General features: G+C 36.4%; 1 protein-coding gene and 1 pseudogene across 1 annotated transcript in view; one reads left to right on the top strand and one right to left on the bottom strand.

The window, feature by feature from the left end:
- The window catches only part of ZNF385D (zinc finger protein 385D), a 335927-nt gene extending 328423 nt beyond the window's left edge, over positions 1-7504 (top strand). The window contains exons 6-8 of the mRNA XM_015132246.3: positions 2782-2960; positions 4379-4480; positions 7042-7504. Coding sequence (XP_014987732.1) covers positions 2782-2960; positions 4379-4480; positions 7042-7275 — 515 coding nt within the window. The 3' untranslated portion in view covers positions 7276-7504. The remainder of the gene's footprint in view (positions 1-2781; positions 2961-4378; positions 4481-7041) is intronic.
- A 7103-nt stretch (positions 7505-14607) lies between these two features.
- On the bottom strand, positions 14608-22389 carry LOC100424451 (homeobox protein VENTX pseudogene; annotated as a pseudogene).
- Between the last annotated feature and the right edge of the window lie 2185 nt (positions 22390-24574).

The raw sequence follows: 24574 nt of genomic DNA on the forward strand, positions 1-24574 counted from the left end.
TTCCCGAGTCCAAGTGATCTCATTGTTCAGTTCCCACCTATGAGTGAGAACAGGAACTTAGCTAGAAATTTATTTTCTTCCTGCCAAGGACATCCAGTAATGCTTCTTTGTGACCACAAGCTAGTAACTTAGTCTTTCTGAGTCTCAGTTTATTATCTCCTAAATGGGGATAATAATAGCACCTAACTCATAGGATAGCTGTGAGTAGGTAAAAAATTTAGCACAGTATCTGAAACGTATTACAGATTTAATGCAAAGGGGTTCTTCTAATATTAATTATGTTTATATTATTGCACATTTTATCTCATAAATGTAAATGCTTTATAATTAAGAATATATTTCACTAAATTTTAGCTGTATTTTGCTACCCTTACTGCCTACTGAAGCTTTAAGATCTTATAAAACTATCTAATAGTTGTTCAATTATGACTGACAATATGTTACTAAATGTATAAGGTTACACTGTATAACAGTTCTACTCCATTTAATAGTGAGTAGTAACCCTAGAGTCAAAGCTACTAGCTGAAGTTCCCTTCCCCAATGTTGCCATAATCATATGTATACCTGTGTGTGTGTGCATGTGCATGTGTGTGTAAGTGTATGTTTATAACATATGGGTATATTTAATTGTCCTATCTTTTCTAGCTTCTATGAAGAGACTATGCTTAAATAATAATTCTAACAACCCAATGACTCTGAAAAGATGGGTGTTTCTAAAATGTTCATATATGTCCCATTTCTATTCTTCCTCTAGAAACATGACATAGATGGGTCTTAGCTTGCCAAAGATATTCTGAGAAGCACCATATTTTCTGAATCTTTGCCTGCTATTGCTGAGCCATACTATTGGGGCCAAATCTCCTAAATTTTCCATTATCTCCTGAACACTTAATACTCAATGCTGAGACAAGTCACCTATGCCTGGCTTTTCTCCTTCCCAATCAACATAAATGACTTAAATATTATTGAATAAGTTAAAATAGTATTTGGACCCATTCAGCTTACCACCTATGAAACACCAGCTACCAATCACAGACGATATTAACCAAAAGTGAATCTGGAATGCCTCAAGAAAATCAGGATGACAGTCAATCTCCTACTAACTTCTTAGGCATTCCTAAACTAAACTAGCCCTGCTAATGTTTCTCAGTGTCACTGAAGAAGCTGCATAGAAAAAAAAAAAAAAAAAAGGTATAAAATCATCTGTTCGGATAAAGAAGTTTTTATAATCATCTACGTATTTTGTTTCTTGCTCCCTAGGACTTCTTCTTTTCTTTGCCCTCCTCCCACTTATGTCATCTTCAGCTCCCACTTATGTCATTTGCAGCTGCAGTGGAAAGCATTTGTGCTCACTATATTGCAAAGGAGGTGACCGAAAATAAGCTCCCGTGAAGCATCACAGTCATTACATGGGAGCAGTTCTCTGGCTCCACGTTTCAGTTCCTCCAATCTTCCTGCGAGAGATTGACTTTTTCCTTTCTCTAATGTGTTGAAATATGGACATTTTAATAAGAATGGATAAGAATATGGATAATTAAAATAGGCCATCTAGGTTGTAAGAATGACTACTTTTTCTATTGGACTCAGTAAAAAGTAATCATTTTGAAGAGGGAAACATGTGGCTAGAAACCTGTTTAACTTATTTATTGTCCCTTACTTAATATAATGTCATCTGCAGTGACCTCGAGTGTCCTTCACAACATGTTTTCCTCATTAATACTTAGTGTCTTGGAAGCTGGTCTGTAACTCAGAAGTTGAGGATCATTTCTTTAATGGTTGCAGAATGTACAGTCTAATACATACAAGTAGTCAGGGGAAACTACTACCAAATATTTCTAAAATCAGAATGGCAGAAAGAACACAAACGATTATAAAAGAAAATGTCACAGAAAAAACACATGACCAAGTGAGAAAAAAAATGAAGAATACTTATCAACTCTAAGAAAAAAGAAATTTTGAGCAAAATTCTGAGAGAAAACTGCCATTATGAACAGTATGTAACTACAGTGATCTCAAGAAAACAAAACGCAAATGTTGTTAACGGTTGACAATTAGAGCTACATGAATGATGTGTGAAGGCCTGAAGATGTTATTTGTTTATTAAAAAGAAGCAGTTATCCATCGTGTATATGCTTGGGTTACAAGTTCATCCCTCATCTTCTTGGTCATTTGTTTATATAGCCCACCAGTGTGGGCTTTACTATTCTAAAATGGATTTGTTTTTCAGAGTCATTAAGATCTTTATACTATTACTCTCTCTCTCTGAACCTAAAATGCATAGCCAAGAAAGCTTGTTTGTATTCTGTTTAGAAAGTGGGTATTTAATTAGTGCCACTTCTATAAACACACCATATTTAAACTGATTACGCTTGTTACACATCACCTCCAGCTATACCTTTAGCAACTAAATGACTCTTCCTCGTCAGGTATCATTTATGTCTTGTTAGTATCAAGAGGAAATGAAATGACATCACACCCATTTAATTTCCCCTCAGGACTCTAAAGTTTCGTTACTATACTAATGGCACTTGTTTGTAATGTGGAGCATTAGAAAAAATGAATAATTTAATAACATTATGTAAAGTGATGAAGGCACATTGTTACAGTCTGCTGTATCATGTATATACTTCTGCCCATAATGCCAGGAAAAGCTGCACTAAAATGAGGCATCAAATTTTGTTATTGTACTGTTTCTTAAAAGTATATACTAGCTAAGATTTTTTTTCCTCCCACCCTTCTTTCCTCCCTCCTTTCCTTCCTTCCTTTCAATATTCCTGACAGGTACTAAGCACAAAACCATGCTGGAAGCCCGGAATGGAAGTGGCACCATCAAAGCCTTTCCTAGGGCAGGAGTGAAAGGCAAAGGACCTGTTAATAAAGGAAATACAGGCCTCCAAAATAAAACATTTCACTGTGAAATCTGTGATGTGCACGTCAACTCGGAAACACAACTTAAACAGGTAAGCAGCAAGTATTCTAGGAGTGAAAACCAACAAGGGACAGCCTTATAAGCAGGATGTGTGTGCTTCCTTCATTTTTATTTCTGTCTTTCTGTCCCATCCACCCATCTATTCATCCATCCCTCCATCTGCCCATCTGTTAACCCACTTATCTTACCTTCACTGTTCTGATTTATTTATGCTTATTTTAGTTGCTTGAGGAAATACTAAAATGTAATAGATTCTAGAGCCTTTCAGAAATTGTTGGCAGTGAGTTTTTACTATTCTTATATATGAAGAGTGGGTGGAGAAGGGATATCAGATCTTTTCTCTACCAGATTTTCCACTCAAAAGTGTTGATTTTCTTTAAAGGTCAATTTGCAGTACTCTATTTTTATTTGTTTAGATATTTACATGCTGCAACTAATTTTATGCTGAGCTATTCTTTTATTTTATGTGTTTTATTATATGGTGTTGTACTGTATGTTTAGCTCTTGCAGCCACCTGCAAAAGGGATGACTAATCATGTTGTATTCATTTTTACTATGAATAGCCTTCCAAAGCGATCATTTATACATTGCCAACTGAAGGTCCAGCCCTCATGTTGTGTTTTGTTTTATACATATGTACAATATTTTACTGATTTTATGCACCTTAGTTATTTATCTTTAGAATTTAAGGGTTTGACATTTGACTGTACAAATGTGAGGATAAACATTAGTATGGAAATAAATTCATTCGTTCCTGGGCATCTTTGTTTATTTGCATGTAAAATTCCTTTAGACATTCCTTTCCTTTGTAAATGCTTTTCAAAAAAAAAAAAGACAGAAAAAGAGATGTGTGCAGTGATAAGAAGAAAAGCTAGGAAATAAAAAAAAAAAAAAGACACTACTATTTGTTTAAAAATATACTAAAATAGGCCGGGGACAGTCGTTCACGCCTGTACTCCCAGCACTTTGGGAGGCTGAGGCAGGTGGATCAAGAGGTTAAGAGTTCAAGACCAGCCTTGCCAAGATGGTGAAACCCCATCTCTACTAAAAATGTGAAGAATTAGCCATGCATGGTGGCGGGCACCTGTAATCTCAGCTACTTGGGAGGCTGAGGCAGAGAATTGCTTGAACCCGGGAGGCAGAAGTTGCAGTGAGCTGAGATTGTGCAACTGCACTCCAGCCTGGATGGCAGAGTGAGATTCTGTCTCAAAAAAACTATATATATATATATATATATATATATATATATATATATAAAATATGGATAGCATAAAATATATATATCCTCAAGGCATCAGAATCTCAGGACAAAAGTGCATGATCTTTTATTTTTGTCTCTCTGAAACTTGCATGAAATAATGAATATCTTTCCCCAGGTTAAAGCAATATTTGTGACAGGTTTTTGGAGATGACTTTTTTAAAGCTGTCATTTTAAATTACTTTTAATAGCACATTAGCAGTAGAAGGCACAAAGACAGAGCTGCTGGGAAGCCCCCGAAACCTAAATACAGTCCTTACAACAAACTACAGAAGACAGCACATCCACTGGGGGTGAGTATCATTTGGCAAGAGTCCAGCCTTTATTCCCGAATGGAATTATTGGTTTCTTGATTTGTTCTGGCACTTTGCCACCTTTAACCACAGCCCAGTACCTTTTACCTTTTTGAGTTGAGCTCAGGTTTGTCATAGATCATAGGGAAAAGAGAAAAACCAAACTCTTTTGAGTCAAGTAAGTAATCCCATGAAATCTGGTCTTGATATAAGTTAGTACTTTTGGAAAGAAGGTCAGGAAGAAACAAATTCATGTATATCTTTTTTAATATGTTTGAGACAAAGTATTGGTATTGTTGGTATCCTCAACAATTTTGGATTTTGAATAACAGTCTCAAAGTGTAGCTTATTTTATTTAATTATTCATTCAAGGACATTGCATAAAACCCAGGAAATACTTTGTAGGTATTTCCTCTCCCATGACTGCAAATAAGCTTTTTATATTAGTAAGTATACTATTATAATGTCCTGACCTGGATATTTTGGTAGGACTTTAGAGGAAACCTGTGTGAAACATCTTGACATTGTAGATGAATATTGATGAACATGTATATTATTTTGTTTTGTTAGTTTGTTTCTGATTGAAGTGACCGTAGCTTTCATCGAAGAGACTCAGAGCTCAAAGAAAAGTTAAAAACAACTGATGTATAATTTAAGTTAAATTGTGCATTTTGAAACATTTATTCAAAATAGATCTTATTACTATTTGATGCTATTATGTGCTGCTGACACATGAAAACATAACTAAAGGAAAACTGCGATTATCTATTATGAGACCCCAGTACAAGCTGTCCTGTTGGTTTAGTAGCATTGCCCATTTTGTTCAAATGAACAAATAACTTCAAATGAAGTTATTTAATTTTGTATCCTGAAACTTTACTGAAGTTGTTTATGAGCTTAAGGATCTTTGGGGCCAAGACTATAGATTTTTCTAGATATAGGATCATTTTGTCTGCAAACAGGGATAGTTTGACTTCCTCTCTTCTTCTCTGGATGCTGTTTATGTTCTTCTCTCGCCGACTGTCCTGGCCAGGGCTTGCAATACTGTGTTGAATAGGAGTGGTGAGAGAGGATACCTTGTATTGTGCCGATTTTCAAGGGTAATGCTTCCAGCTTTTGCCCATACGGTATGATGTTGGCTGTGGGTTTGTCATACATGGCTCTTATTATTTTGAGATATGTTTCTTCAGTACCTAGTTTATTGAGAGTTTTATCATGAAGCGGTGTTGAATTGTATTGAAAGCCTTTTCTGCATCCATTGAGATAATCATGTGTTTTTGTCTTTAGTTCTGTTTACATGATGAATCACATTTATTGATTTGCATATATTGAACCAACCTCTCATCCCAGGGAAGAAGCCTAATTGATCGTGGTGGATAAGCTTTTCGATGTGCTGCTAGATTTGGTTTGCCAGTATTTTGTTGAGTTTTGCATCGATGTTTATCAAGGATATTGGCCTGAAGTTTTCTTTTTTGTTGTGTCTCTGCCAGGTTTTGGTATCAGGATGATGCTGGCCTCATAGAATGAGTTAGGGAGAAGTTCCTTCTCAATTTGGAGGGATGAAATAATCTGTACAACAAGCCATGACACAAGTTTACCTATATAACAAACCTGTATATGGACCCTTGAACTTAAAATAAAAGTTTAAAAAAGTGAAGTTACTTTACTTTTCTGTAAAGACACAATTTTAGCTGGATTGGGAGGCGAAGAATTCTGCACAGTGCCTCAGCACCACTAGTCATAACCCTGAATGCTATCTCTGTCCAGCATAGATGCAGCTTTTGACAATCGAGTGAATGGTTCTTAAATAAACAGAGTAGTCAGAATTGTGTTGCTATTAGTATTTAAACCCTTCTTCTTCACTATCACTATGTTACTGACTCCACAAATGGGAACATTCTCTCAGTGAGAACAGGTATTTTGTGATGTTACTAGCCAGAGAATGAACTGGCTTTGTAGAGAAGGACTGAGAAAATGTGGTTACCATTTGCACAAAGAAAAAGTGGAACATGTCAAAATTTAGCAGAGAAAAGGAATTTTTGGTTGTTTTTAAAATTTCTCTATTGAAAGTGGAATTTTATTGTTCTTATTTATTTCGAATAGTGCTTCATACAACTGGAAACAACATTCTCTGTGTAACCCAGGTTACACACTTGGATAGTCCAATGGCATTTGATAGCATTAAAAATCTCTTTAGAAATGTATGCTCTTTAATAGTTAATGTATGTGTAAAGGGTGATACAAATATTCTATATTTTCTCATGATGAATACTTTCCTCTGAAAGCATAATTTTCAACAAACATAAAATAAAATAAGGTTGCTGAGTACTTTTCTGGAGGACTTTTCAAGCATTCCTGGTTGGCCATTTTCAAGTATCTTCCAACTCTTCCAAAAGGAAAATGTTCTATACCTCCCATTTTCTTTGTTGTCAGTTCACAAGTGTGAAGCTTTTTTCTTTATAGTTGTTTACTGCTATATTTTAAAAGCTCCCTACCATTTTGGGTTTTAAGTACGGATTCCAAAGCTGTTGTTCTTTTACAATACTTTTTCTCCCTTGCAGGTAAAATTAGTATTTTCAAAAGAACCTTCAAAGCCATTGGCGCCACGAATTCTACCAAATCCTCTAGCAGCTGCAGCAGCTGCAGCAGCAGTGGCTGTGAGTTCCCCCTTCAGTCTTCGAACTGCTCCAGCAGCAACACTGTTCCAGACTTCTGCGCTTCCTCCAGCACTCCTGCGGCCAGCTCCTGGACCCATTCGGACCGCCCACACTCCTGTGCTGTTTGCTCCTTACTAAATTCCAAATAGGAGTAATTGTACTGCAATAATTTTTCAAAAAACAAAAAACAAAACAAACAAAGAGAACTATGCAGTGTTTATTTATAGTTTAAAGTATATCTGAAGAGCCAGGACTTTTGATAGTGAATTGAAAAGGTTATAAAAAAGGGGGGGAGGTATGGGGGTGGGAGGGAGGGAGTGGTATTTTCTCCAAATTAAAGCATTCCTCTTGAATGTTGATTGTTTTAGAAGTGATCTCCAGCATTGATTTGTAGTGGTATCTAGAACTTCTGAAGCCTCTGTGACTGTGCTTTTGGGTACCTATTTCCCTCTGCATTGTCTTTCCTGCTTTATGAAACAACTATACATTGTCTAAGGGCATTAACCGGTTCCAATGTATATAAAATAATTTACTCTGTAGATTAAATCATACAAAAAAGGAAAAAAACAAAAACAAAAGCAACACTGTGAATAGTACTACCCGTGCTGGTCCTCTTGCTATGACAGCAATTACTGGGTATTTATCCCAACAAAAGTAGATACAGTAGATGTCTTGTAAAAAAATAGTGCTGTGTCTCAATCTATGCCACTAGGTTTTAAAGAATTGCAAAGGTAGAATGAACAACTATTTCATATCAATAAGCAGTCAAAAAATAAACATACACCAGATGGTGTCATGGAGGTCTCCCTGGTCAGCATTCTCCCCTCCTGTATGGCTTGAAGATATAGCAGAGCTAAGCTTAGAGATGGGGGAGGTATTAATAAAGGTGATTTCTTACAAAGTACTAACTTCCCACCCTGAAGATATATTGCTGGAAACAGGGAAGTGTTTATAATGAACCTCTGTCTGCAAATAGATAAACCCATGCATCATGGGTGTTAAGAAAGAAATCAGTACAACTCTTCTGTTTCAAGGATGAAGGATCATAACCTAGAATGATAATGCAAAGTAAAGATCTTGAATTTAGTACATATCCAATAAAAACAGAGAATATTACATCTCTGCAGTATCCCCTTTATATCATACCAGTAGGGTTGTTTCTTAGGCAAAGGTTTCTGCTTTAAGTATGATGGTAGAATTAAGCATTAGCTATTTTTATGGGTTTTTCTTGTTTTTTAGATTTCCTGCTGACATGATATAAACAATTAATATATATTTAATGTTATTAACAACAGGAAATATGAATCTGAGTTAATTGCACACCAATGACATAGTGTTAAAAAATACTGGTAAGTTCCACTCGACAATTATTTCTCCAGTGGAGTTGTGAAATACTAACAGCCTTTGATATTCACCATCAGGCTGAAAGAAGTTGATGTTTTACCTTTAAAACAAGATTTATCAGGGGTATATATAAATATATGTATATTGTATATATGTTAGAAAGAGTAAGAGAATAACTTATAAAAAGAAAAAATCTATATGACATAATTATATAACCACCCAGTGTTACATGTTATCATTAAATTGGTAACAAATGGCATAAAAATAGCTGTGCCTTTAATTTGTGATAAAGGCTATTTGCTTTTTCCCATAGAAAGCTAACATATACCTATCAATATGGTGGGGTTTGATGCAGCCAGTCTGTTGTATTAATAAGAAAAATGACATTCAAACTTAGAATTATGACAAAACATACATGATTTAGGTTTAGAGAAAAAACTATTTTTGAAAAGGTTTTGTAAAGACTATTTAAAAATATAGGGAAGGATTGGGTGTGGCCTTCCTGAAACTGCTCTTAAAGTGTTGTAACCCTTGGAGAGGTATAAAGAATCAAGAGAAAACCATTTGAGAGATAGGTATTTAGCATTTATCATTTTGTATTTAAGAAACACCCATAGCGTGCTTGGTGCTCAACATTATACATGGTTTTTGGAGTTCTTCTCCACCATCTAGCTATAGAAATTTGTCATATAAATTAATCTTTAAAGCAGTTGGCTTTATATATCTTTTGTTAAACAACCAACCAAAACAAAAAAAAAGAAAGGAAGGAAGGGAGGAAGGAAGGAAGGGGGGAACGGAGGGAGGGAGGGAGGGAGGAAGGAAGGAAGGAAGGAAGGAAGGAAGGAAGGAAGGAAGGAAGGAAGGAAGGAAAGAAGGAAGGAAGGAAGATAATGTGTTCCATCAGTATTTTGGTAGAAAGAATTTCAAACCATGCTTCTCTGGTTAAATATATTGATTAGCATTAACATTTGCTTTTGAAAGTATCTGGTGATTTTGCATTTACCAGCATCTCAATTCTCTGGTTTTAGCAAGTGTTTCCTTTTTCACCTACAGAGACCCTATTAGTTCAGCCAGGTGGATAGTTGCCCATAAGTTTGCTGTTTGGGGCTCTGCGTGTATCCCATGTGACCAGCTTCTAACCATTTTGAACTTCAGTTTCGCTTTTCTGCTATGTCAAATATTTTGATTTTCCATAGTCATCCTGAATCCCTATCCAACAACCTTTACAACTGATACAGCCTCACTTTCTGTTAGAGAACTTAGTGTTAATTAATGCAATCTCCCTGAAATGTGCTTTTGCTGTTCTTCCCCATTTTCACCAAAGTGAATGAGCCAGTCCACCAGAAATCAGGGCCTGTGGGATATACAGGGTCCTGGGTCACAAGGCATTACTGTCTTTAATGATTTGCTGGGAACAAACAAATCAGCCATATTTTCTCCATCAGCCATATGAGAAAACTCAGAAATACCTGGATCCCTTCTGCCTCACTTCGCTACGGAACCATTTTTGTTTAAATGGTCTTTTAAATTGGAGTTGTAAGCATCAGTTGTCTTTTATTCACTACCTAATAAAGGATGAAGCCTAACCACAGAACTTATAGTGGATTCTCTGTGAGTTGTTTCCCCCGCACTCTGTATATTTATCAATACCAGATTAACATCCATTATAGTTCAGGCTGCCATAAAGCTGTATCTTTTCCCTTAGGGAACTTTTTTCATGAATAAAGATCCACAATTTAGATCGGTCAGCTGTGTGCTGTGAAAATCCCTGAGGGTGGTCTGACTTTATGGTTATACATCCCTTCCCATGCATCACACCATGGCAAGGAAAGTGATAGAGAAAGCAGCTCTGATTCATTTGAAACAAATATAAATGCATTGCAGAAGCCAAATGCCTCTGGAAAAAGCATTGTTGCACCTCCACCAGATCATCCAGAGAAATGGGAAACAGTCATTGGGGAGGTACTGTATTTCTCTTATGAGAAAACAGGCGATTACACATGATAAATTGCTCCTCTCACTGGACCTAAACTTTGAAGAGTATTTGTTTTATTCACACAAGGAAACATACTTGGCTTTTGGCAATTTATATCACCCCTGCCTCATTTGAAAGGATTTCTGTCTTTAGATACTATTGGACTTCTCCTGATCTATTGCAGTAATTCACTGCCATTATCATCAGAAATGAAATTTGGTTTTTCTAAAGGTGCTACATATTTTGTTGCCAAGAAGCTAGTTAGCAAAGGAATATTTATATGTATTTGAAAATTAAAAGAGCAAGAAATAATAAAAGACTAAAAATTAAAAGATAGCAGAAGTTTCAAAATAGAATCAAAGTGGCTGTGCCTATTTGAGTTTCTAAGACACAAACCAACACATAGTAGACATGAGCATTAAATATCACTTATTACAATTAAATTTTAAATTAATATCTTTGTCTTTGTACCAGTGTAATGTTTCAATTGTTCAGAAGAAATCAGATCACAAAGCTAAAAGATAACTGAAGTGGTATATAGGCCTCTTTCTTTAGATCTGAATTGATGTGGAAAATTACCTTTCTATACGTAAGCATGGATAACATTGTATTAATAACTTTGTGCACCCAAAAGCAGCATGAAGTGGTGGGGAAAGCAATGAGGAGCCTTAGAGTAGCCAGGGTCTATTGTAGACTTTGTCCCTGACCAACAGTCAACTAATGCCTTGCCCTTAATTTCTTCATCAGTAAAATAGATGACGGCGATTAACAGTTAAGCTGGTTTAATATACAGCACTAGAGGGGCACTGCTTTTATCCTCTCAGGAATTAAAATTATTTATTCGAGTGACCAATACAGCTACTCACAAACTTGCATGTGTCCAGAAAAATATTCCGTATTCCTTTCCATCTTGAATGTAAACCACATTGTAGGTCATTCATATGCTCAACCAGAATGTACATTTCACCAACTAATACTGGAGTAGTTGCTAATTCACTTAGTACTCACTTATTATGACTGCACTTATGCTAACATCATGTAAGATATGCTACTTCTATTTTCCCAGTCAAGAATGTGATAAATTCTGAACAAAACCAACCCTGAAAAAGTCAATAGCCAGCTGGCAGTGGGGGTGTGGAAAGGAACAACAATTTAAATGCATCATCCTTATTTCTTTTGTTGCACTTTCTCTCAATAGGAAGAGGTCCTGACTGCTTAGTCTAAGCAGTCTTAGACTAACTCTGTCCTGAGTTTGCATGTATTTTAACTAACGGTCACCTTATTAAGACCATTTCTTCCACAGACAAGTATATCAGTTATGCACTCTTATCATTGTTACAGGAATTATTTAAACTGAGTCCTAACAATGAAAATTTTACTTGACTTTTGCTGATTTTTTTCTTTTCTACATGGGGAGATTTATCTCTGGAACATCTCTTGTGTTTTTGTACGATCTGCTTCAGTAACTAGAGAGGCTACTATCAGGAGGTGAAATGGATCATTTCTGTGGTAGGTCTCCATTGTCTACATAGTGCTTTTGAGAGTGGTATCAGGGTGTCCAGTGAAGGATGGATATGTTGACATGTCATGCTCATGTGGCCTAAAGGTTGTTACTGCCAGGAATGGACTTAGAGCTTACCAGAATGTGAATGGTGACAAAAGGCAAGTTCTCCTCTGGAAAAATATCATATGTGTTATTTTATTAGAAGTTCATGTGGGTCATGAATCGTCACAGAGTTTAAAGAATTCTATGGTTGGGTCATCAATGTTCAGATGGCAAGGGACTGAACATTACCTTCAATTTGAGGGTCTTCTCTTTCCTCTTCTCAGTGATGGAAACTCATCCTTCCTAGGTGGCTAAATTGACTGTAGAAACTGCTAAAATGTATTTGTCAAATGAAGTAAAATCTGATTATTAATATGTATGATCAGGTAGAGTATCTTAGAGTTTGGTTAAGTTAACTAAGACAGCAGAGAATGGGGTCATGTTATTTTCAGACTGGCAGGTCATCTCTAAAGGCAATTTTTAAAGAGTAGGGCTAAAATGATTTGTGAGCAAAGAAGTATCATTAAAAATAAGTAATAGTATAGTGACAAGTTCTAAGGTTAATGCTTATATATACACACACACACACACACATACAGAATTGTAAAACTATGAGTCTTAGTACCTGTCACTCTTATACAAAGTCATGGTAAAATCATTTTATTTTCAATGATTAGGTTGGTTTTACTTTAAGAAAAGGAACTCCAATTTCACACTTGGGAATCTTAATCATTTTAGTGCATTGGAGGGGCTGGGAAGTAGATATAATGTTAAGGTATTACGCACTCTAGCAGGACTATTATGCTAACAGTTTGAGTTGGGTAATACAATTGTATCATTTCACATCAGCTACTGACTTTGAGTATAGAATTTGAACCCTTATACAATCTTCCTCAAATCCAGGTAGTGTGCAGGACGTGGTATAACAAGACTACGGAAAATTAGCAGAGAGCACCTTAATAGGAAACCCAGATTGTGTTTTTGCCAGTATAACAAATATTTTTAAAGTCTCTCAGTAATAAGATTGTCCAACATAAATCTATTGAGAAACATTGATGTTAGAGAGTTTTGAAGCTATAGTGAAGTGTGTTACATTTTGTTAACCAAAAAACCAAAATGTGGGTTTTATTGGACGTTTGTCAACCCAACTTAACACATATTATATAATTTCAGTATCGGACCCTAGGGCTAGGGGCAACTAATATTGGATAAAGACCCTTCGTGAGATGCTTTATGTCTCTTGTGATGTTATGCTAACATTAGTAGAGATGAAAAAGAAATTAAGTTCGTGAGATCCTGGAAAGTTTAACTTTTATCAAATAGTCAAGAAAAATTCCATTTGATGGCATCTGGTTTTTAAATGGATTATAGAAAAATGTGTGGAAGTACTGGATATTGGTGAAAAAGCCTTGTGGCCAAGGGATCTGGGCACAAGATTGAGCATCACAGAACAGTGAGCACAGTTGTTGGCTTCACTACCAATCATCTACAAGGAAACTGGGCCAATTCACTTGACATTTTGATGATTCTCTCTGATAAAAATAGGGATAATGACTGATTACAGAAATGTGCTTTTAAAAAAGCTGAATTTAGTAAAGCAAGTCATTTGCTACTCAAAATAGCTCCAAAATCTAAGCCATATTTCTATAAATTTCATAAAATTGTTTTAAAATGTGACTTATAGTTACAGGGTGTATATTACTACATATTTAAGATGGAACTGACCTAATGCCAAAGCTATATCACTTGTAGCTATGTTCGCTTTCTGTTTTGTCCTGAAAAAAGGTTGGAGTATTTTTAAAAATATATTTTTTAATCTGCACATGGAGCTATATGCAAAGAACATTGTTTCTTTGGGGAATATTTTTAGTCATAGTTTCTTTCAATTTATTTTATCAGCCAAAATCTTATATCAGTTTCAACTAAGGTCTCCTAACTTTAGTCAATAATTTCTTCTAATAATGCTTAATTCACTGAAATTTTACAACAAATTTTAAATTGACTCCTAAGAGTGGTCATTTGGGGAAAATTTAATGTTATCCAATGTATGATGAAATATTCAGCTTTCACAAAAACTGGATGTTTGGCTACTTTAAAATGGCTGTTCTTCACAATAAAACTACAGACACTATCAAATAAATTGAGTGATAAGTATGTCTATTTACTAACATGAGCCAATTTGAACTTTAGTTTCGAGATCTAAAAACATCTTAATCCACATGCATTTAGTGACTATAAATTGAAGGCAGTATTCTTTTGACAACCAAGCTTCTTGAAAACTTGGCATTAATGTTTGCAAACAGGAGCACTATTTTGAAATTAAAAATAGATTATGGTTTGTTCTACATGTTTGTGACCCTGCAAAAAATTACTTAAAGGAAAAATATTCATGTGATTCTTCTCCTCTTATATTCTTATGGCTTAAAAAATATAACCAGGTTTTTATCTAATATCAATCTCTTGGCAAAGGATCATATAAGGTTTTACCTGCTAACAAGAATACTTCATTTGAAAGAGCATTACCACAAGCACTGGAGGGAGGTAGAGTTGACATGGTGAATTTGATTTTACAAGAACTAACAAAGCCAGGGAACAAAGCATTGACTTAATTATAATCACTAGTCACACCGATATGAGATTCCGAATCGTTGGTCAGCCACAGTGATGCCACCTTGGCATCAGACTTGCCTGTTCCATCTTTATCAGTACATCTGGAAGTCTGACTTGAGTACCAGAAGCCAAAACGCTCACAATGCTAATTTATGCCACCTTAATGGCCCATGTGTTCAGTAAATAAATTTGCTTTTTACATCTTGTCAAATCTTACTGAATAAACCTTTCATCAGAGGTTCTATATATCCCCAGGTAGGCTTGGAAACTTGAGACAGGATTTTATTGTGTTGTATATTATGATAGTTGAATGATGATTCTATATGTTATTGTTTGTTTTCATTAAAAACCCAAAGAACTACCCTTTGTATGCCAGTAAAGTACTATTTTTTTCTTGAAAAAAGTAATAATAATAATAATTAAGGCAATTCACATAGTTTGTTTTATGCCAGTCTTCTATTTTAAGTTATGTGATAATATCTCCCCAAACATCAATTTCTCACCCTACATGATATGTGATAAAATCCCCCATATGCCAATAATTTCCCCCACTATAAGATGAAGCTGCTTTCAATATTATTGACTCAGAAATGTAAAATATAGGACAGCTCATCTTGTTTGTGGTCCTGTGCTAAGTTAAACTTGCAGCTGTGAACAAATTAATATTTATTTTTTTCAGGAATTCTTTAAGATGAACTTTTCAGTTTTAGTAAAACAAAGACACTAGTGATATTTTTATGTGATAAAAGCTCTCTGGTTCCTTCAGCAGCTCTAGGAACATCCTTAGCCATTCTCTTATCCTCTCTCTTTGACAATATCAAAATCGTCCAGGTAAATGTAAGATTTCCAGTGGTGTCAGGATATTGATCTGTTTATGTCCTTATTCTTTACTTGGTTTGTGGAATCAAAATGATTGCTTGTTTTCCTCTCTTCTGTAGATAATCCATAGACAATGTATTCAATTTGGTAAACATTTTTTTTCATCTTGGTTTAAGTTTGAAGGCTCTAAGGAAGAGTAATATTATAGCAAATTATGTATTCTATATGTTCTACTCCACTTGTTTGTAATATACTCCTGTTCTGAGAGTTATCGTTAACCTATATAACACAACTGTTCCAAGTGCCAAGTAAGAATTGTAGTGACTCACAGAACACATGTCCCATGACTATTTATCAAAAGTAATGTGTTGATTAAAGAAAAAAAAGTAAAACATTTTATTTTCATTCAGTTCTGAATGATGCTTGTTCCATTATCCCTTCCTTCTCCCTTGTTAAACAAGGTAAACGTTTTCATACTTAAACTGACCACTTAGAGCATTTCAGTTAAATATAAGGCAGAAAAATAACATTACCCATAACTTTGAATCCTTGCGGTTGGCCTTTGCTAAAATAAAATTTTATTGAAGACAAGAGGTTGCAAGATGGTTGTCCATGTTTCCATAGGACTGAATTTTTAAAAAATTTTTAATTAGTTCCCAAACGTCTTTGGAAAAAGTGTTTTTAAAATGAGAATTTCTATAATTTATTTTCTATCACCTACTAAAGACACTGCTAGACTTATTAAGCCTGGTGGATAGAGATGATCCAAACTTGAACCTTCGGAAAAATCATTTATCAACATTTAAAATTCTATAAGCCCATAAAAACATGTTAACACCAACACATGGAAAAGAAAATGTGTTGCAGTAAGTTCTCATTCATGTTCAAGAACAACAGGAGATGAAGAGTATGTGCACCAACTAAGGTTTTCTTTAACACTCTCTGAATATACAATGAATAATATACCAAAAATGAAAGGCTACAAATGGTATCGTATTGAAATGCAAAGACATGAATATTCAGAGAAAACTATTGTAAAAAGTATATTATCCATACAGTATATATTTGCTGCCAAATTGAAAATTGTCATTGCTAATTTTTTTTGTTCTATTCTGACAGGTCAAAATAATTTATCAGGCTCATTAAGTGATAGGTTTAATTATATTTCAACTCAGAGGAGATGAGCATGAAAGATATCAGGGACATTTCTCTATGCCTACCATTTATTACCATAACCACATTTAAGTAAATGTGAATCTTGCATAAGTGAATAATAAAAGTTAGACCTTTTGACGTAATAATGATGCAACACAACTGTTGTCCTTGTATGCATTATAAAATGGAAAGTGGGATTGAATATTCTGCCTAACACTACAGGCTCACATCAATCTGCAACTATGAAATCTTCCAGACACCAGAGCCCCACAGATTATAGATTCCACCAATTTCCTGACTACTATGTGGTCAAATACTGGGTTCATCTATTTACAAAACCAGCCCTTTCTTCTATGTTAGTTCAAAACACGTTTCTGGTGTTGATACCAATTCTCCATCCCAGGGGGGAGCTATGTATGGATGACACACCTTATTTCTAAAAGAAATCTAGTTCGTGTGTTCAAAACATTTTACTAGGAAAGAAGAAATGTATCAGCAAGTGCCGGGAACTTTCTCTACTGGTGTTCTAAGGCTGATGTCTTTATATCTTAGCAAAAAGAAGAAGTAATAATAATACTAAAAAGAGGGGAAGAAAAAGGAAAAGTGGAAGAAAAAAATTTAGACATGATGTAACATTATAAAAACAACTTAAAATGCCCAAACATAACTCTAATAGGAGACTTAATGAACAGACTTTGTGGAGAAAACAGTAGTAAACTTTAAAGCCTCTGAAAGAATTATATGCCTAAGGGAAAAATAAACATTTGCTTCCAAAAATAAAATAAAATGAGAATTTCTGATTTTTCTTGAAAAGTTAAAACAAAAACATCTGAGAGCCCTGGTACTGAATTCCCACTAGGCATTTATTAGCTGCAGAACTAGCTAAATGAACTGTGACTGGCCCCTTTGGACTAAACAGAATTTTACAACTTTCTACAATCTATACTTGGAGGCTCCAGTCTTTGCTTTTTGACAGTCCCTGTAATCAGTTTGGTTTGCAACCCCCAGCATGGCTTATAGGTTCTTAGCCACCATGTACTCTTTTACTAGCTAGTCTTCAGGGTCTTCATCTGTCTACCTTCTCTCCCAATGGGTTCCTCTTGTAATGTTTTTCATTATTTTGGATAGGCATTTTCAATAAGGGGAGACTTATTTTTTTTTACAAACAACACTTTCAATAAAGGTTTTCTTTACCAGAACATGACCTGTGACAAATTAATGACTTGACTGTGTGTGAGATTTCTTACAGTTGACACCTAGGAAATATTTGATTTGGTTTATGCAGTGGGTGACTATATCAAGAAACAAATTCTGTCATTTTGTGTGTGTGTGTGTGTTTCTCTGCAGGAAGGTTTGGCTTCTGCTAATAGCAGAAACTGGACTTTAGGAAGAAAGATCAAACATTTTTCATATGAAAACAAGTCGTTACCTATTTAATTCTCTCTTGAAGTTAGATGAAGAAAATTCAGAAATATTGTTTCTGAATATACATTTGCTAAATACATTCTGATTCTTTAGAGGGCTACTGACACTCTCCCCTAAATACATGTAACCTGTCAGATTATCAGTTTGAAAAAGATCTATACTAAAGTACTTTATCAACTTTCAAAATAACCCAAATTTTCCCGAACATTTAGGAACAGCATTTAAAACGTAGAATTATCCATCGCATGCTAAATATCTATCCTTTTCATCTGCCTATGCAATCAATAAACTGATTCAATTAGCATTGATATTAGCATCTATACTTTTGAAATCACTAATTATCTAATAGCAAAGGTCTCTTTCATATTGTTTTGCTTAGAAATAAAAAATAGGGCTTCTCATAAGTTTCCGTTCAGTAGTCCAAGCCAGAAAGCCCTTGCCACAGCTGGATATGGAAGCTTGAATAACATACAACTTCACATTTCTCAAAGTGTGTAATCCAGGCATTATGAATAATTTCTAGCCAAGTCCTAAGAAATTGTACATGATCTTTCTAAACAGAGGCTGGGAATTGTTATGCCAAAGCAAAAATGAAGTGTCAGGTAAGGTCTGATGCTGGGGAAAACAATTAGAACATTACTGAATTACCCTCCTGTTAAAGAGCTCACCTTCACCTTCAAAAGCTAATTATCAGTTTACCATGTTTTATTCATTAATTAGAATTATTTTCTAGAGTGTCAGAGCATTTCAGGTGGGTTGAGTTATGATGGAAAAGATAATCATAGCCTCTGCAAGTTTGTGATTTATTTAGCCAAAGATGCAGAACCTAAGGGAAGCAAAATGCTATACAGGGTGGTAGAAAACGAGGTCTATTTTGGCCACTGTTTCTTTTCCTCTGGATTCCTTTTAGGTGAGAGGTAGGAGAGACAGGACCACAGTTGCCAGGGATGCTTGGTACAGATATGGTTCTGCCAGATTTATTTAGGAAACCCTATTTTATGCTAACTCACTGCCATTGTATACTTAGGTATATTCGTTTCCTTGGGCTTCTGAAACAAATTGCCATAAACTTTGTTAGCTTGAAACAACAAAAAATGTAGTCTCTCATGGTTCTAGAGGCGGGAAGCCAAAAATCAAAGTATTAGCAGGATTGGTTGTTTCTTAGGGGGTCAGAGGAAGACTGTTCCATGTCTCACTCCTCTGGTGGTTGCTGGCAATCTTTGGCATTCTGTGGCTTGTAGATATGCACTCCAATCTCGGCCTTTTGTCATTTATTGCGCTTGTTCCTATGTGTCTTCATGTCTTTCATTTCTCTGCATGTTTGTCTCTTCTCTTTTTCTTATAAGGACACCAGTCATATTGGATTTAGGATTCATCCTACTCAAGTGTGACCTCATCTTAACTAATTACATCTGCTAACACCCTATTTCCAAGTAAAGCCACATTCTCAGGTTCTTCTAGAGGTAGAACTTCAACATATGTTTTTGGGAGAATCAAATCAACCCACAACATCAGGCTTATCTCACCCTTCCTAGAGAACTCACATTCAATTTGTACCCTTCCCTTTAAGGAGACATTTGCTATCTTAATACTTTGCTAGTTGTGAACGAAACCAGCATCATAAAGCCACCACTTGTATTGTTGAAATTTGAGGTGCAGGCAAGCAAAACAGGGCTCTGAAAACTATCTTTGTTCCTATTTTTTCTAAAAATGCTATACCTTGCTATCCACACCAAATCCCATTGTCTTAGGTTAGGTCCTCTAGAAGCAGAGCCCAAAATGGGCTTCTCAGCAAAGTTCTTTGTTATTGAAGGGGTACTCACAGGGGGAAAGGGATAAAGGAAGTAGAACAGGATGAGATAAAAAACTTGAGGTCCAGTTTCAGACTAGTCTCATAAGAAGCTCAAATATTTCTAGTACTTTTTAAAAATAGCATGTGATCATTAATACAATCCAAGGATAAGGTATGAAAAGAGACAGGTGCAATTAGAAGAAAAAAAAGAGATGCATAACATCAATTCTTAGTGCCACTGAAAGTTATGGGTCATTTTTAGATAGGCTGATTAGTCATTCTAGTTTGCCTGAAATACTTCCAATTTATGCCTGTTACACTGATGCAATCATTAATCATGCTCCATTTCAAGCTAAAAATTCTTTTATTTGTTTAATAAATTGTATGAGTTTAATCTCCTTTTTCAAATTTATAAAATAAGTGGACTGAAACAAGAACTTTTCCAATAACACAATTTTTATAGTAATTTGTATTTAATAAAACACATTGCTTATGAGGGAATCTAATTGAGAAGACATAAAATGTTTACCCTAGAAAAGTAACTGACATTTTAGATTACAAATAACATTAGTGAATGTCTTGTTTCTCCATCTGTCCATTCTTCATCCACCCATTTGTACATCCTTTATTAATATGCAGTTATAATGTACCCTATACTATATTGGATAGGAGAAGGAAGGGTAAATAAAACATACCCAGCAACATACTCTGTGCCAAATGCATATTTATTTATGTTTATTCATACATAATATTTTACTTATGGAGTACATGTGATATTTTGTTACACGCATAGACTGTATAATGATAGTCAAGGATTTGAGGCATCCATCACTTTGAGTATTTATTATTTCGGTGCATTGGGAATGATTTAAATCCTCTCTTCTAGAAACACTGAAATATACAATATGTGTTCTTAACTATAGTCACTCTACTTTGCAGTGGAAAGATAGGATTTTTGCTTTTTATCTAACTGTGTATTTGCATCTGTTAACTACCTCTTCTCATCCTCCACTCACCCACTCAATATTCTTAAGCTTCTTGTGTTTATGATTAACATTTTTAGCTCCCACACATGAGTAAGGACATGCAATATTTGTCTTTCTGTGCCTGGGTTATTTCACTTAAAATAGTGATATCCCCTTCCATCTTTGTTGCTGAAATAGATGATTACATTCTTTTTTATAGCCAAATAGTGCACCATTGTGTATGTATACCACGTTTTTTCTTTATCTATTTGTTCATTGATGGACATTTATATGGATCCCATTTCTTTACCATTGAGAATAGAGCTGTGATAAACATGCCAGTACCAGTATCCCTTTGATATATTCACTGGTTTCTATTCCTTTGGATAGACCCTCAGTAGTGGGATTGCTGGTGAATATGGTAGCTGTATTTTTATTTTCTGATAAATCTCTATAATATTTTCCATAATAGTTGTACTAATTTACATTCCTACCAACAGTGTATAACAGTTCCCTTTTCTCCACACTTCACCAGTATCTATTGCTTTGTGTGTGTGTGTGTGTGTGTGTTTTGTTTGTTTGTTTGTTTGTTTTTTTGCAGTGAAGAGGTGGCTTTAACAAATATATTCTCCAGAAATCTCCAGAACCTTTGGTGCCTCCACGATGTAAACAGAACAGCTGAGTCCTCCGGGTAGGCTTCAGGTGCGATCTGCACAGATCGCGTGTGCGGGAGGCACGGAGTCAGAGGTGCTTCCTCAAATGCATCCCCCGTCTCTGGCAGAGCACACAGGCCCCAGGGCCCCGTGGACAGGGTTTGTCCCAGCGTATGCACGTCACTTCCTGGGTCTGCGGGGTGGTACCTCAGAGGCTGCTCGCAGCAGGAAGCCCACGAAGAAACCAGGGCCTCTTGTTCCACTTGTCAGAGACCCCAGAAGGAGCCAGAGGGCAGCATCAGAGCCTGCGGCCCAGGCAGGGGTGCCCAAGGGCACAGCAGCTGCAGACCATTGGCAAGGCCAGAAGATGGTGAGTGGAAAGCAGGGGGCCAGTGGAGAGACCCCGAGAAGGGGCTGTTTAGCTGGGAGTCCTGCATTTGCCGTTTGTGTTTCATCCGGCGATTTTGAAACCAGGTTTTTATCTGGAACTCTGAGAGCTGCATCTCCCTGGCCAGCCTCTTCCGCTCCAGAGGGCGCGGGTACTGGTGGTGCCGGAAGACGCCCTCCAAGGCGCGGACCTGCTCCCTGGTGAAGGCTGAGCGGACACTGGAGGCCCGCCCGGCGTTTGGCTCCTTACTAAACCCAGCCACGGCCCTCTCCGGCGCAGGCAGATTTGAGGAGCTAGCCTCCTTGGTGCTGACGACCTGAGGGGTCTCCCGGGTGCCGAACGTCTGGCCAGGGCCAGGGAGGCTCCCCGGGGAGACGTCGGCAGGCCTGGGGGTGTGGGTCGGCCCTGAGCAGCTGCTCTGGGAGACCTAGTCCACGGAGCCAAAGCTGGAGGGCTGCTGCCAGCCACGAAGTGGGGAGGAGGAGAGACGCATGGCGGTCAGGTGGGTCGGAGGGAAAGCCGGGCGGGGCTGGCCAGGCGCAGGATCCAGCTCGCTTTTTGTCTTTTTAATAGTAGCCATTTTAACTAGGATAAGATGATATGTAATCTTTAGTTTTGATTTGTATTTCCCTGATAAATAATGATGCTGACAATTTTTTCATATACCTGTTGGCCATTTGTATGTATGTATTCTTTTGAGAATTGTCTATTCAAGTTCTTTCCCGCTTTTTTTTTTTTTTTTTTTTTTTTTTTTTTGGAGACACAAGTCTCACTCTGTCACCCAGGCTGGAGTGCAGTAGCAGAATCTCGGCTCATTACAACCTCTGTCTCCCAGGTTCAAGCGATTCTCCTGCCTCAGCCTCTCAAGTAACTGGGATTACAGGTGTGTGCCACCACCTGTAATGCCTGGCTTATTTTTGTAGTTTTAGTAGAGACGGGGTTTCACCATGTTGGCCAGGCTGGTCGTCTTGAACTCCTGACCTCAAGTGATTCACCCACCTCTGCCTCCCAAAGTGCTGGGATTAAAAGTGTGAGCCACCATGCCTGGCTTCATTCTGCTCACTTTTTAATGGAATTTTAAAAAAATTGTTTAATTGAGTTCTTTGTATATTCTGGATATTAATTCCTTGTCAGATGAATGATTTGCAAATATTTTCTCCCATTCAACTGTCAACTGGTTGTCTCTTCACTCTGTTAATTGTGTCTTTTGCTGGGCAGAAGCTTTTTGGTTTAGTATAGTCCGGTTAGCCTATTTTTGTTTTAGTTGTCTGTGCTTTTGAGGTCTTAGCCACAAAATCTTGGCCTAGACTAATATTCTGAATTGTTTTCTCTATGTTTTCTTCTAGTAGTTTTATAAGTTTAGGTCTAACATTTAAGTATCTAATCCATCTTGAGTTGATTTTTACAGATGAGGAGAGATAGAAGTCCAGTTTCATTTTTCTGAATATAGGCATCCAATTTTCCTAGCAACATTTGTTGAAGAGGTCGTCCTTTCTCCAGTGTATGTTCTTGGTGCCTTTGTAGAAAATCAGTTGACTGTGATACGTGCATTTTTTTTCTGGGTTCTCTATTATGTTTTATCTGTCTATGTGTCTATTTTTATACCAGTAACCATACTGTTTTGGTAACTACAGCCTTGTAATATATTTTTAAGTAAGGCAATGTGCTGCCTTCAGCTTTGTTCATTTTGCTCAGGATTGCTTTGGCTATTTTGGCTCTTTTAATGTTTCCTATGAACTTTAGGATTTTCTTTCTATTTATGTGAAAAATGACATTGGTATTTTGATAGGAATTGAATTGAATCTGTAGATTGCTTTGGGAAATATGGTCATTTTAATGATAACCTTCTGATCCATGAGCATGGGGGTGGTCTTTTCATTTGTTTGTGTCTTCTTCAATTTCTTTGATCAATGTCTTATAGTTTACCTTACAGAGATCTTTCATCTCTCTGGTTAAATGTATTCCTAGGTATTTTATTTTTTGAATTTGTTGTAAATCACATTGCCGTCTTTTTTTTTTTTTTTTTTTTGGCTGTTTCATTCTTGGAATATGCAGCTGATTGGCTGGGCGCCATGGCTCATGCCTGTAATCCTAGCACCTTGGGAGGCCGAGGCGGGCGGATCATGGGGTCAAGACATCGAGACCATGCTGGCCAGCATGGTGAAACCCCGTCTCTACTAAAAATACAAAAATAATTAGCTGCAATTGGTGGTCTGCGCCTGTAATCCCAGCTACTGGGGAGACTGAGGTAGTAGAATCACTTGAATCCAGGAGGTAGAGGTTGCAGTGAGCTGAGATTGTGCCACTGCACTCCAGCCTGGTGACTGTCTAAAAAATAAAAAAAAAAAAAAAAAAAAATATATATATATATATAAAGTAATGCAGCTGATTTTTGTATGTTGATTTTGCATCTTGCAACTTGACTGAATTTGTTACCTCTACAAGTTTTTTGATGGAATCTTTTGTTTTCCTAAATACAAGGTCATGTTGTCTGCAAAGAGGAACAATTTTATTTATTTATTTATTATACTTTAAGTTCTAGGGTACATGTGCACAACATGCAGGTTTGTTTCATATGTATACATGTGCCATATTGGTGTGCTGCACCTATTAACTCACCATTTACATTAAGTATATCTCCTAATGCTATCCCTCCCCCCTCCCCCCACCCCACAACAGGTCCCGGTGTGGGATGTTTCCCATCCTGTGTCCAAGTCTTCCCATTGTTCAATTCCCACCTATGAGTAAGAACACACGGTGTTTGA

This window comes from Macaca mulatta, chromosome 2 (genome assembly GCF_049350105.2).
Source record: "Macaca mulatta isolate MMU2019108-1 chromosome 2, T2T-MMU8v2.0, whole genome shotgun sequence".
Classification (NCBI taxonomy): domain Eukaryota; kingdom Metazoa; phylum Chordata; class Mammalia; order Primates; family Cercopithecidae; genus Macaca; species Macaca mulatta.